We start from the raw sequence: 14610 nt of genomic DNA on the forward strand, positions 1-14610 counted from the left end.
ACACGCAAAGATAATTATATAAAAATCATGAGCTGGAAGGTAGTTTAAAATGAGATATGTAACAATTAACAGAACGAATTTCATAACCTTACCAAAAAGAAGAGTTAAGAACAGTGTTAAAAAGACAATAAAACACGAATCAACCGCCAGCATTTTCCACCTGTATGTTTTCTTACATTCGTTTCACGCTGAGGGAACAAACCACCGCGTTTCCATGATACCCTGGTAGCAAACGTTCGCCAAAGGTACAGTAAACGCGAGAGTAAACGCAAAATAGTGCGTTTTCTTTTATGTTATGGAGATCTGGCCGCGATATCGTGATTTGACTGCCGCCCTCTGACAATGGAATCGGAATTTCCCGATGGATGCGAATCGAATGGGAGTTTTCGAGTACGATTGAGACATTTGGATCGATTACGATTATTAGGTACCTATTGAAATCTGGAAATCTTAAAAAAAAATATAATTGGAATCGAAGAAAAGGTCAATAAGTTGATTATGATTGGGATTGACATTTATGAAAGCTTTCAAGTAAGCTCAGAATGATAAATACCATTTAGTTTTCAGTGATTGTCTTAAATGAGAAACAACTGAATAGCTTATAAAACTATGAAAAGTTTCGACTGATAAATTAATATTTCATAAAGCTATCATTTTAATAAAACGCGCATTTAAACTAACGTAACATTTTATAAAAGAAACTCCTTCTAAGCGCCGGTAAGCGGAATGTAAACAAAAAATCCAGGGGTCTTAAACTAAAGTGTCGTTTGCAAGTTGTTTTACGTTCGGCAGGCGTCGTAAACCCAGTCCTGACACTGATTCTTGATGGACAATTTGGGAGTTTCCAGTGTTGTAAGCCCTCAACGTTTGGGGCTCTTAGTTCGGGCAATATGGATTTGTTTTACAGCGGTGTTTTAAACTTTTGGCTTGTATAAATTGATTTTGATGGAGCGGTTGTTTAAAATTGTCTTATTTGTGTATAAGTTTTAAAAATTGTTCCTTAGAAGTTTAGTTCATCAACCTGTCATTAGATGGCGTTGTTCGTTATTATTTTTATTTAGATTGCGCTATGGTTTCTCTTTAATTATTTACTATACTCAAGTGTTTTTTCATGCAATATATTCTCTCGATCCAATATCACTGGTTGTTTTATTTCGACACCAGAGGGACTAGCGTCTCAAAGCTAAGTATTGGATTGTACATTTGGTCCTTCGAGCCGGATGAAGTGATCTTCAGTGGTTACCAAGCCGGTGAAAAAAAAAAACCCAGTAGGGGCAGTGGATCGCTGCTCGGGTATTCATCAGGGTGCTGCTGATCCTCAAGGAGTGAGCGAGATAGCAGACCTGAAGACGGAACTGAAACGAGAATCCAGTGACGTCAGGAGTGCAGGCAAGGAGTGTGCAGGTGGAATACCTGTCATCTGTGTCTTCAAGTGTTGTGTAAAGCGGTGTGAGTGAATCCGCGGTTTACTGTGAGTACATTTATTCATACTATTATTCAAGCAAATTTAAATCTTATGTTCAAGGAAAAAGAAACTTGGAAGCTAGACATTCAAGCTAATTTGAACTTTATTATATGGACTCTATTAACTTGTAATTTTTCCTTAATAATATTAACTTAGAATAATTTATCATATCTTACACTTAGAATAATTTGTTGAAAAAGGTTGAGACGGGGAACCTATGCCCAAATTTTAAAAAGTTCGTTAGAACTCAAACACTTACAAAAATTTTAAATATTTTTAATGAGTTAAATTTGTACCTATAGAACAGAAAGATGGATGGTTTAATTAACTATCAAAGAGATATATTTACTAGAATTAACAAAGCTTATATTAACTTTAAGAAATCGCCAAAGGAACGAATAATTGAACCATATTTAGAAACTAGACTTGATAACATTGAGCAACTATGGGTTGAATTTATGAACACCCATCAACAATTGATTAAGGGTTTTAAGTGGGAAGATATTCAGAACAGTGTTTACGGTCAAGAAAATATTTATGATAGTACGGAAGAAATATATATTGAGTACAAATGTTTACTTAAACGGTATTTAAATTCACTTAATGAAATTAAGGCTACTAAAAATGAAAAAGGTTCAACCTCCTCATGTTCTTCAGGTCATGCTTCTTCTTCTTCAGTCAAGTTGCCAAAAATTACCATCCCCACGTTTTCAGGTAATTATAATGACTGGATGTCTTTTCGTGATTTATACGTGTCTTTAATTCATTCCAATAACAATCTTGATGACGTCCAAAAGATGCATTACTTGAAGGGACACTTGACTGGTGAAGCGGAGCTTCTTATAAGGCAAATACCAGTTACGGCGGCTAACTATATGCAATGTTGGCAGCAATTAGAAAATAGATTTAACAACAAAAAGTATATTGCTAATTGTATACTAAAAAGGTTATTTAGTCAGAAAGGTAGTAATGTTGAATCTGCATCAGCTTTAAAGGATTTGTTGAGCACAACTACTGATTGTATTAATGGTTTAAAAAATCTTGACATAGATGTGAGTTCATGGGATATCATAATAATACATATTGTTAATTATAAACTTGATGTTGAAACCCGTAAGCAGTGGGAGTTAAGTGTATCTGCTGATGAGTCTAATGAGCTTCCTACTTATAAGCAATTTACAAGGTTTTTGCAAAGTAGATTTCTAGCTCTTGAATGTATTGAACCAAAGCAGAGACACTCAATTCCCAATGAAGCAAATAAAATGAAAACAATGCATGTTGTGAATGTGATTTGTGAGTTGTGTTCTGAGAATCACAAAATATGTTTTTGCAAGAAATTTGCACAGATGAATTATAATAGTCGCCATAATTTCGTTGCCAATAATCGTCTGTGCTATAATTGTTTGGGTAGCAATCACACTGTCAAGGCATGCCGGAGTCCTGTCACTTGTAGAATATGTAAAAGAAAACATCATTCTTTATTACATCCATCTGGTAGCTCAGAGGGTCCAGGTTCTGGTGGGTCTGAAACGGAAAACGCAGCAACATTTGTAAATTGTGAAGATGTTGAGACACAGGAGGTAGATGAATCAAATAATGCTACAGAAAACGATCCAATTATTTCATGTCATTCATCTGATCATGTCTCAGTCCATAACCATATTTTGCTTGCGACAGCGCTCGTGGATGCAGAAACAACTAGTAATAGTCGGTTTACAATCAGAGCACTTTTAGATCAAGGATCTCAGGCATCATTTGTCACCGAAGCAACAGCACAGAATCTAGGAGTTAAAAAGATTGCTGTGAAGGGTATAATTTCAGGTCTAGAAGGTAACAAAAACGTGACTGCAAAGTACATGGTCGAATTTAAAATTCATTCAAGGATTAAGCCAAATGTTATTATTAAAGTGCAAGCTTATGTACTGAAGAATATTACCACATTTCTTCCAAGCAAAAGAATTCGTCCGGTGGATTGGGTAGGCTCAAACCAAATACAGTTAGCAGATCCTCATTATAACATACCGAATAAAATAGATGTATTATTAGGAGCAGACGTTTATGGGCAAATTATTGAGACCGGAGTAAAAAGGGGACCATCTGGGACTCTAGTAGCTCAAGCTACATCTTTAGGATGGATTCTTTCAGGTACAGTTAATAACTTACCAGTGAAAAGTATAAATGTGGTGACAATGCATGTGTGTGCTAATGATAATGATCTTCTCAAAAAGTTTTGGGAAATAGAAACTGATCCTAAACTCACAAAAAAAATATTATCAACAGAAGAATGTGAAAATTTTTATAAGGAAACTACTTACCGCGATGATACGGGAAGATATGTAGTCAAACTTCCTTTTAAAGACGAACAACCTAAATGTGCTGAAGGAAACTCAAGGGATATAGCTGTAAGAAGATTGAAAAGATTACTAATAAAATTAAAAAGAGATGAATATTTAAAACAAAAATATACAGAAGTTATTCAAGAATATTTACAATTAGATCACATGGAAATAGTACCTAAGGAGGAAATAGATAATAAAATAAATTGTTACTTACCTCATCACGCAGTTGTAAAAAATGATAGAAAGACAACGCAAGTTCGTGTTGTATTTGATGCTCCTGCAAAAAATGAAAATGGAGTGCCTTTGAACGATTCTTTAATGATTGGTCCAACAATTCAATCAGATTTACGACTTTTGTTGTACGACATGCGATGGAGAGTATCTAAAATATGTTTAGCTGCGGATATCGTAAAAATGTATCGCCAGGTTAAGGTAACGGAACAAGATGCTGATTCCCAACGTCTGGTTTGGTTAGACAGTTCAAGTAATGAGATACAAGATTATAGATTAAAGAGACTTACCTTTGGAACTGCCGCTGCCCCATATCTAGCGGTGAAGACATTGCAACTGGTTTCAATTGACGAAGGGAAAAATTTTCCTATAGTAGCTGAAATTGTAAAAAAAGACTTCTACATGGATGATTTGTTGACGTCTTGTGACTCTGTAGAAGAAGGAATTATTATATACAAGGCAATGAATGAACTGTTAAAACGTGGAGGTTTTCAGTTGCAGAAATGGATGAGTAATAGCAAAGAGTTATTAAGCAGAATCAAGGAAGAAGTTAAAGAACAATTATACTTAAGATTAGATGAAGTAGTAAAATTGTTAGGACTTACTTGGATTCGTTCTATGGATGTCTTCCGTTACACTGTAGCAGCAGCAGTTTATATTCGTTTGATCGATAGTAATGACCATATATGCGTCACACTCGTCACTGCCAAAACTAAAGTGGCACCAATTAAACAAGTCTCCATACCAAGGCTAGAGCTGTGTGGTGCTGTACTTGTTACTCGGCTTTTAGTAGAAGTGGCAGAGATGTTAGGTATTTCCAAAACTAAAATAAGAGCGTGGAACGAATCGTGGAAAGAAGATGACTTACCTCCATATCGATGGCTGTTAACAAGTGTGGTTGTTAAACATCCAGGCGACGATAGAATTACTCGAGTCGTAACAGTTAAAACGCAATATTCGCAAATTAAACGACCAACTTCCAAATTGTGCATACTGCCTATTGGTGAAAAGTGTGGCTAACTAATAGAACAAACTTGTTTAATGTTTTAAATAGATTATTCGTATAGTTTATAAATTAATCAAACCATTCACCATACAATTGAAATGTTATGTCATGGTGGGCGGCGTTGAGTAAAAAGGACAAATATTGTCCTTGGTGGGCGGAATGTATAAGTTTTAAAAATTGTTCCTTAGAAGTTTAGTTCATCAACCTGTCATTAGATGGCGTTGTTCGTTATTATTTTTATTTAGATTGCGCTATGGTTTCTCTTTAATTATTTACTATACTCAAGTGTTTTTTCATGCAATATATTCTCTCGATCCAATATCACTGGTTGTTTTATTTCGACACCAGAGGGACTAGCGTCTCAAAGCTAAGTATTGGATTGTACAATTTGAATTCCATTTATTTATTATAGTAGGTACTTAAGGTAGGTGAACAGTTAACAAAAATAATCTAGAAAGCAATTATTGATGTAAAAAAATCATGTTAACTATCTAAAAATGAATTGTTCGATGAACTACCAGGAGTAAAACGCAAACTAAAATTTTACAAATACTAGGGTAGCACAAGTAAAGAGTAGCGCCCCGCAATCATCCGTGCTCAAGCCTGCGGTCCTGGTATTTTCATATGGACTACCAGAACTTCAGTAAATGCTATTAACTCGTTATCATCAGATAAAATGTGACAAGTTGGAAGAACAATATGTACTTTTAAACATAAATAACTTGTCATTAAAAAAAACAATTGAGAACTTTTTTCGTAGTAGGTTGAACTAATAAAATTATTATCATATAAATGTGGAACTTATCTTTAAACTACTAGGAATAACACAAAATAAATAAAAACCAGGCAAGCAGCAGTAAAGAGGAGCTCCCTTTATCCTCCGCGCTCAAACCTGCCGCCCTGGTATTTTCATTTGGCGTCACAGGTGACTGTAACGCGTAATTGGCTAAACAATGTCGGTTATTGCGTGCCTAGCTGTCGACGGTAAGAGGAGGGACCAAGGGACTCACGTTCACTATGGAATAATAGAAATGTATTGTTAGAAAGATAACTTGTGAAAGTCAAGAACGATCGTCCGTAAGTTAAGATAATAGATTTTTGACAGTTTAATTTCAAGCATAAAAATGACTCGGACTTCTCCATGTCGATAGTCTAGAATGTGAAACAAAAAGAAATACAAAAAATCCAAAATATTAACGTAGGTTTGCTGATTTTATAGTTTCGACATCCGTATTGAAGCACTTTCTCCAAAGACTGCGAACTGTTATTTTGTCGGGGCATACGGAGGGATCCGTCATAGCATCTTGATGGGCCGTTCCAGGCCTTGCTAGTGCCCTAAAATATATAGAACACAGAACTTAACCTGGTATTCGTTTTTCTTTTCAAATATTTGGTAACATATTTTTGGGACAAGAATGTATAGAGCTCGTAAAATTTATCTCCCAAGACTGAAACTTTTATTTCTTGGGAAAATAAGTATAAAAAAAAATCTTTGTTTCAAAAGTTTAACCACTAATTCTTGGGAATAGGAAAATAGGCAAGGAAATTGGAAAAACAGGAATTTCAGTTCAACTTAGTAATATAATATATTCTAGAATAAGCGCCAGTACTATGCAGAGCATAAGTAATTCCTCAAAAATATTAGTAAAGTTCGTCAAATGTTAGGAAAATTCTGGGTAGGAATTGAAGAGTGCTTCTGTGCTCTCAGTATTTTTTCTCCTGGTCTTACTAGGGAACCCCAAGTTTACTACCTCCTAACACGATTCACGGCGTTTTTATTTGTCACTTACAGCTCGTTCCAACTCTTATTGATTCCTGAGAGCCTGGTACTCAATGTGAAGCTCCGTCTTCATATTTTATTATTTTACTAGCTGTTCGCCCTTGGCGTCGCTGTCGGTATTACCCTTTGAGTTTTATTACGTACTATGATTACTCTTTTACGGTCGCTTCCAATTTTATGATTCTGTTCGGTATTTTGACATGTAAACTTCATGTAAAGGGATTTTTTCACAGCTTTATTTGGATAGAATGCGATTTATGGTTTTACTGTTACATTTACGTCTTTATGGTGGGATCTTTCTTTACTTAATTTTACTTATCCCATGAACCATCTGACCTCCTCAACCTTGCAGAGGAACTCAAGATGAGATCTAGGAACTATTTTTCTTCTTGTTTTGCTAACGATTTAAAGATCGGAGCTGAAATGACCAGTTACCGTTTCACATTATCTCAGTTATTAACAGATTACAATTTCCTAGTGTCAATCATTGTTTCAATACAGACTGAACACAAAAGCGGCCACATTGGATGCTATGGCCGACAATGGCTTATAGCCTAGCCTAGATTAGAGGGCTAAGCTAGGATTACATTGATATGTAGTCAATAGATTGGGAATAGTCGCGGTAATTGTCTCATTTACAGATTAGTCTAGATAATGCATCATCTTAAATTCAGTGTTGGTTTAAAGAAAGGATTTTTGAGAAGGTTTTTGGATATAACAATAATGACTGTGAAATTGAAGATTTTATTAGGTTGTTACACATACACTCGTGTGAAATTTTAAGATTTAAATTGTAGAGTTAATTTTGTTGATGCTACTGTAACTATGTGTTTTTGCTTTACTAAGCTTTGATGGTATAATTATTATTCAAATTCTGATGTTTCTAATGAAATATTAAGTCAAGTGAAGTTTTCAATGGAAAAGTAGTATGTAATAGGCTATAAAATAGGAAGAAGTGATAATGAAGAAACGTCTAATATAATCATTACTGTAACTCCTCACTAACAATAAATAGACTTAATTTATTCGAATCCGATATTGAAAGTAACTGTTACTTAGCCACTAGGCGCACATAACATTGATGCAAATGTCCCATAATTACATTAGACTCCCAGCGACAAGGTTGTATCCGGGTTGTATCAAATTGATACGACTGCCTTCGTCGCGCCTCTGGGACCTTGTCGAATTAATGGACGCGCCCCTAATTGCGATTGTATGGAGATGCAAATTCGGCGAAGAATGGAGGAAACGTAGCTATCTCTTATTGTTGGGATCCTAGTACTTGTAATTGATAAGGCGTCATTTGAAATTCAAATTTTTAATGCCCTCAGGAGCCGTGAAGAGATTTTCTCTTACTTTGTCGAATTGTCACTTTGTCTCGAAATAAGTTTTCTCTACATACAAATTTGAAGTGACGGACAGATTAACAGTTTTTATCCTGGTGCTACTTGAGCATACATATTCATTAGTTTCGTTTCCCACGAGGTCATAGGTGAAGGTATTTTAAATGAAATGTGACAGAGAACATGTACGTTTCTTGGTTATTTTAAGACGTTTGAATAAAGTTGGAGATGTCACAAGGTACTCATGTTCTGAGCTTACAAAGGTTTCATGAATAGTTAATACATCCTGGCAAGAGAGCAATACCATTCTTGATACTTTAGAATCTTTATATTTGTGTGAGCTCCACTATTGTCAGATTTTCTTCCAATTAAGAACCGAAGTAAATGTCAAATTAAGCTTCCTAGAGCATTTAGTTTAAAATTTAGTAAGACGTTACATATTCTTTCATTATTATTAATATTAAGAATGAAGTAATTAGAAAGGTTATAGGGTCAAACATATTTAATAGATAAATGTGTATGACATGAATCATTTCTCAAAAGGTTTTCTAAACTGCATGGTCAAAAGCAAACAGTCCGTCAAGAGTATCAGGAAAACATAAACAATATAATATCTCGCATTTTTTAATCCTCTACCTCGTTCCATAATCAAAAATTCATGTCTCTAAACAAAATTGACCCAGTTTTCCATATTTTTATTTCTCCTTCACTTATACCCGTGGTGGCTTTGAACAGCTCATGTTTAATTCCGTGTAGAATATAAAATGTACTTAGAATTGCGAGTTGCCTTCGAAAACGCTTGAATTTATCATCAGTACTCTTGCACTGTACAGTTTTGGACTTGTTTGATCTGACAACATTACAAATTTAAGAACTCTTTATGTCTTATGGAGCCCTGTTTGAAATTACAAATACCGGTTGTTTAATTCGGCGTGAGATAATAGTATACTAGCATTAGCCGCCGGTTTCGCTTGCAAACAATGTGGTTTATAACTAGAAAACATTGCCTAAATGTAAACATGCCTGTAAAAAGTTGCTGGAGCTTATAGCTCCATTATTAATTTTAAGAACAATTAAGTGAGTTGGCAAATAAATGAAAATAAACATGAACATTCTATTCTCGGGATTAAAACCTATTTGCTTCTAAGTAGGTACTCCTAAATTTACGGATCTACTTTTAAAAAAAAATATATAAAAATATAGGTGTAGGTCAAGTATTTTCTTTAAATTCAATAATAATTTTATTACGAAAGACGGGGTGCCACATCAAACAAGAAAAAACATCTTTAAACATTCTTAACTCTAACAAATCATGCATTAAGAAAATATACTCAAAACAAATTTAAAAAGCCATTGACAAAAGTAATTACGATATAATCAACTCTCCAAGGACTTCCTACTAATTGCTGTATTCCTAATACATAAAGGGTTACAACACTGGCTTGACCCTCGACCAATCAACGGTGCTTACCATGCAAATAGTTCATTTGGACCGGCGAACGTAAATCTTGGGGCTAATAAAGAATTTACAGAATATATTGCTCTCTGGAGGCCTAGGGGCTCCATGAGAATATTATTCAGTCAATTAAAAAGAGGTTCTATAGCGGTGTATTTGAAACAAAGTGGGATTATTGATTAAAAATAGTATTGTATTATAAAAATCGATTTTGATATTTATGTTTTGATTTTAATGTTGTTATTAGAAATGAAACCTTATTAAAGAAGAATGGATTATTCACTTTTTTTGTTATTTCAGGTCAGGCTAACTGACTGAATCTCAGTTTCATGATTCATGACTTAATAACCATACAAATAAAGGCCTTCAAGTATTGTGATTATTGACTCTGTCTGTCCCGTAAAGGATAATGTTGTTATCACATTGTTATCCCTAACTATGTTATATTTTGACTGCTTTACTGATATTTTATATTTTTTTTTACAAACGTAAAATTACTTCTTTCTAATTATAAAAGAGAATTAGCAAATACTACAATACTGATAATAAAAAAAAAAAATAAACAAATCATCGAATGACGCTCGAGAGTCGAATAGTCACCCGATCGCGAACTAACATTGTTCTAATACCCTCATCTTAAAACCCACACGCTGCCGGGGACTCTCCTGCCCTGCCGCGCGGCCTGGTCGCCCCAACCACGATATAGTGAGCAATCAGCAAGAGATCTCGCCACCTGTTTACACAGAGGGGCAGACAGACAACCCTTTACTTAATGGTTTTAGTGTTCGTAAAAATATTTAAGTCGCATTAACTCTTACTGTTTGACCGGAACAATGTGCTTGTATGAATTTTTAATTTGGGATTGTTTTAGGGTGTATAAAGGGTTAATTTGTTTGATGTGCTTATGGATTGTGTTTATGTAAAGAAATTAAATCTTATAGGGAAAAGTTGCACAAGAAAATATTATTTAACTAGAGGCCGCCCGCGACTTCGTCCGCATGGAAACCCTATCAATCCCGCGGGAACTCTGGGATAAAAAGTAGCCTATGTGTTATTCTGGGTCTTCAGCTACCTACATACCAAATTTCATGGTAATCGGTTCAGTAGTTTTTGCGTGAAAGAGTAACAAACATCCATACATCCATACAAACTTTCGCCTTTATAATAGTAGTAGGATAAGTTTCTTTGCGTTATCTACAAGTTCATTTTTCAATATTTCCAAGACTTTCATTGCATTTAGGACATACTTGAGAAAGACGTTACCGGTAAAAATGTATAATTACAAGCTATAATTTGTATGACGGAGATGGTGAAGTATTTGAGGTTATAATGTTGCGAGACAAAAGGCTCGTTTTCGACCTTTTGACCCCGTCAGTCAATGAGAGTTGTGCCTTTGAAGTACCAGGAGTACATAATTGAAGAGACGGTATTATTAAATTAATTGCATTAGTACTGGCAGGTATAATATTAAAATGAACAGTTTATGGTTTAAAAATAGAAAATGTGCTTTTGAAAATTTGGAGTGATTCCGTTTTATAAAAATAGAAAACCCAAATGCTGTTGATATTATAAAGTTATTTTAAAAAATGACGTGACAAACATACAAAGAATGTAATTCTTTTCAAAATTACATTAATTTATTTATGAAAACGATTTCTTGTTAAAAATGCCGCATCCGTTTTAATCTTTACCAGGTACAATATGTAACTAAATGAGTCTCTTTTAAGCCATAGAGTTTAATCCAGTACGAGTATTATTTTTAATCTATGGCCCTAATTTCAGGGTTGTCTAAAATAAGTTTTTATGGCATTATAAGCATTAGACATTAATAATATTAATAAATTACCTTATGCCTTAAGTTCAACATTATCCAATAGTGGTTTGGCTCCACGGACATATATTTAAAGAAATAAACTCACACTATGTATACTTCTTGTTGATATGTTTTTATAATGATAATTTTCATTTGTTGTTGATTTTTGAAAGATTTAATATGAAAGATTATGAAGCCAATAAATATTTGATTATAAATATAATTTCTTTTTTTTTATGACCTGTCAAAACACAATAGCCATCTTCAACGAACTTACTTCTAAGACAAATGATGTTTCTTTTTTTTGGTTTAGCCTCTAAGCAAATTGTGAGTTTTATTTCGATTTTCTCTAATTTGAATTTCGTAATCTAACACTATGTTTTTTATTCACTACAAATCAGCATTGAAGCTAGCTCAATTAAGGCTTTCAAATAAGTCATAATTGACAGCCCTATGATTTCACCTCGTAACTTGCCCTGATTCTTTATAAGGCTTATTTGAACGATCTTTCCACTCATTAGCTCCATACACTCGAGTTCTCAAATAAAGCCAGTTTGACAGGCCATGTTTATATCGTTTGAGTGTTATTACAAAATAGTGTTGGTCTGATTAGAGCTTTATTATAATATTAATGTCGAAATCTTCGCTTTTGTGTTATTAATTTATTTGGGTAAATCTTGATTCATAGTTTATGGGATATATGCCAATCAATTTTGAATAACAGAGGCAGAATTTGTTTGTGTAATTAAACGTTACTGAGTGTGCCGTGTGGAGCACTTAAGTTGAGACGCACTCCACCTCGTTTCTGGTATGTCGTAAGAGCCGAATAAGGGATTTAACTACTGTCACTCACTAGGGTATGTGTAACAAACATATTCAGTTTTGATCATATTTTTTTTACATACCTAGCTAAGTTTAACTTAAACTTGGTTAGACTAAGAAAGGTATTCGTTTCAGGATAGTGGTCAAAGGTTCACCCTGGGCTGCGGTCAAGTATGGACGCAATCAATACGTATGGTAAAAAGAGGATATATTTTTTTAAATTTAATTATTACTTCACGTTCTTTTATAATAATTTCAAATATAAACCGACGTTAAATAAGCCAGCTTAGGACACTGAGATGTTAAAAGTCAACAAAGTTTCTCGCTTTCACATAAATTATGATATTATTGATTAAAATATCAAGAAAAGCCTAGTCGTCTTGCTAGTGCAGCGTCCACCCGTTCTCATTACTAAGCGAATTTAATACTATCCTACAGTGCACAATCGTAAACTAACTTATTTTATACCATTCAACTTAAGATAATCATTATTCAGAACCAGTATCGCCAGATCTCTTCGGATCGCGAAATACGAGACAGAATTATGATTTTTATTGGCGCGAGAGTAGGAGGGGAGATATCGAAGGTGTCAGATTATAGCGGCTGATTGGTTAGAAATGCGTTGGCTGGAGACTCTACAAGCGGTTTATGTCAGCCGGCAATTTTATGCGTTTTGAGTTTTGTCCAATGAAATGTTGGTAATGAGATGACTCTGTTTGGCCTGTTGGTGGTATAATAATGTGTCAACTGTGAATTTTGGAGGTACAGCCTTATTATATTTTGTTGTTGAAAATGTGACTGCGATCGTTTTGATGTTTTTATGATTCCGTTTAATATTTTCGTATTTTTAAAAGAACGATAAGAGATTTACTTTTAAAACTGTAGGGAGGTACAACAATAAAGCTACTTATTTGGGAAATACAATTGAATTCGCCCGAATTTCAAGTAAGTAACTGTGTGTATTTGGTTCGTTATTAAAATTATTTTTTCTCTCTAATTAATAAAAACAATTATAAATTTCATCGTTTCTAAAAACGATAACATCTGTTCTTAAAACATGTCAACTTATGAGTAAGTTTGTTCATTATCTCTCATAATCACGAGCTATCATCTATCAGCTACTGATCCAATCTTATTGATATTTTATGTATATAATAAGGTGCATAGAGTACTTTTTAGTCCGGTAAAAACTATAGTTACCGTGCGATTTGATATAAACTTGTGTTATTTTGTAGGTGGCGTTAAAAGCTAGTATTCAAGACTCGTAACTGAAAAACACTTTTATACTCGTAAAAAGAAATAGACATTTAGAAACAAAAAAAAACACACTCACCAATTATTTACTTGTAGTATCGTTAACCCTGTATCCTGCGCTAATTGCTTCTTCTGGTCTTCCGACGGGTACGGATGCTGGAACAAAAAACACACATTAGCCTTCCAAATAGAATTAGTGGAGCTGATTTAGGCTTTTTAGACTAAACCTGCTTTATGTTTCGACAACAATTGGTACAAATTGATTGAATAGAATCAACGAAGGTTGGCATTTGAGGGGTTTTTAATTCGACCAGTTTTTAACAAGTTAGTAAAAGCTGCTTATATTGTAGGTTAAATACAAATTTTCGACTAACAATAAATTTTCAGTCAAATTATTTTAATTTTTTTTTGTATCTAGATTTTGACTTAAATTTCTACTGTGGGAATAATATAAATTATGCACGTTTTTCCTATAACGAAGGCTGATAAGCTAACCAATGTCCAATAAATACATTTATTTATTAACGTATACAGTACCAGGGCGACATAGGTACGCAACACGTACAGTATCTAATGTTATTGGTTTTTGCCGTGCAAGTTGCAGGGTACGGCCCCCCGAGACGTCTCTATTTTATCGGACCCTGGTACCTCCGCTGGTAATGTACTAGCACGTGTCTGTAAATTATTAAGTTTTCAGTTCAAATCCCCTGACAACCTGAACAACTAATAAATAAAATATACTGCTTTGTAATAGAGAACATATAAGTTATGAAATGCAATAATATGCATGTCATTGTAATAACTAACTTACAGACATATTTAGATATCGATATTAAAAACATTATCTTTTTAAAATAAAGTATACATGACGCAATAAGTACGGCAAAAAACAGTCGTCGTCTAGTACCGAATGTCACCGAATAATCTATAAACACTCCAATTTGTTCGGTTATCACTCGAACCCTTCCGATGCGGCAGTAAATCTAAATGAGCTCGACTTCGCCATTTTGGCTCTCGTAAAAACATGTCATAAAAATAAAAGCGTATGGGGCATTACTCAAGCACCCTGATGCGCGGGAGTGTTTCTAAATAATGTATTCA

At 34.2% G+C, this 14610-nt stretch overlaps 1 protein-coding gene across 4 annotated transcripts in view; it reads right to left on the bottom strand.

The window, feature by feature from the left end:
• LOC106137864 (homeobox protein homothorax) overlaps window positions 1–14610 on the bottom strand; it is a 293141-nt gene that overhangs the window by 64824 nt on the left and 213707 nt on the right. For all 4 annotated transcript variants that reach the window (XM_060949363.1, XM_060949361.1, XM_060949362.1 and 1 more), the window contains exon 11: window positions 13589–13665. In XM_060949363.1, the coding sequence (XP_060805346.1) occupies window positions 13589–13665 (77 nt within the window). The remainder of the gene's footprint in view (window positions 1–13588; window positions 13666–14610) is intronic.

This window comes from Amyelois transitella, chromosome 18 (genome assembly GCF_032362555.1).
Source record: "Amyelois transitella isolate CPQ chromosome 18, ilAmyTran1.1, whole genome shotgun sequence".
Classification (NCBI taxonomy): domain Eukaryota; kingdom Metazoa; phylum Arthropoda; class Insecta; order Lepidoptera; family Pyralidae; genus Amyelois; species Amyelois transitella.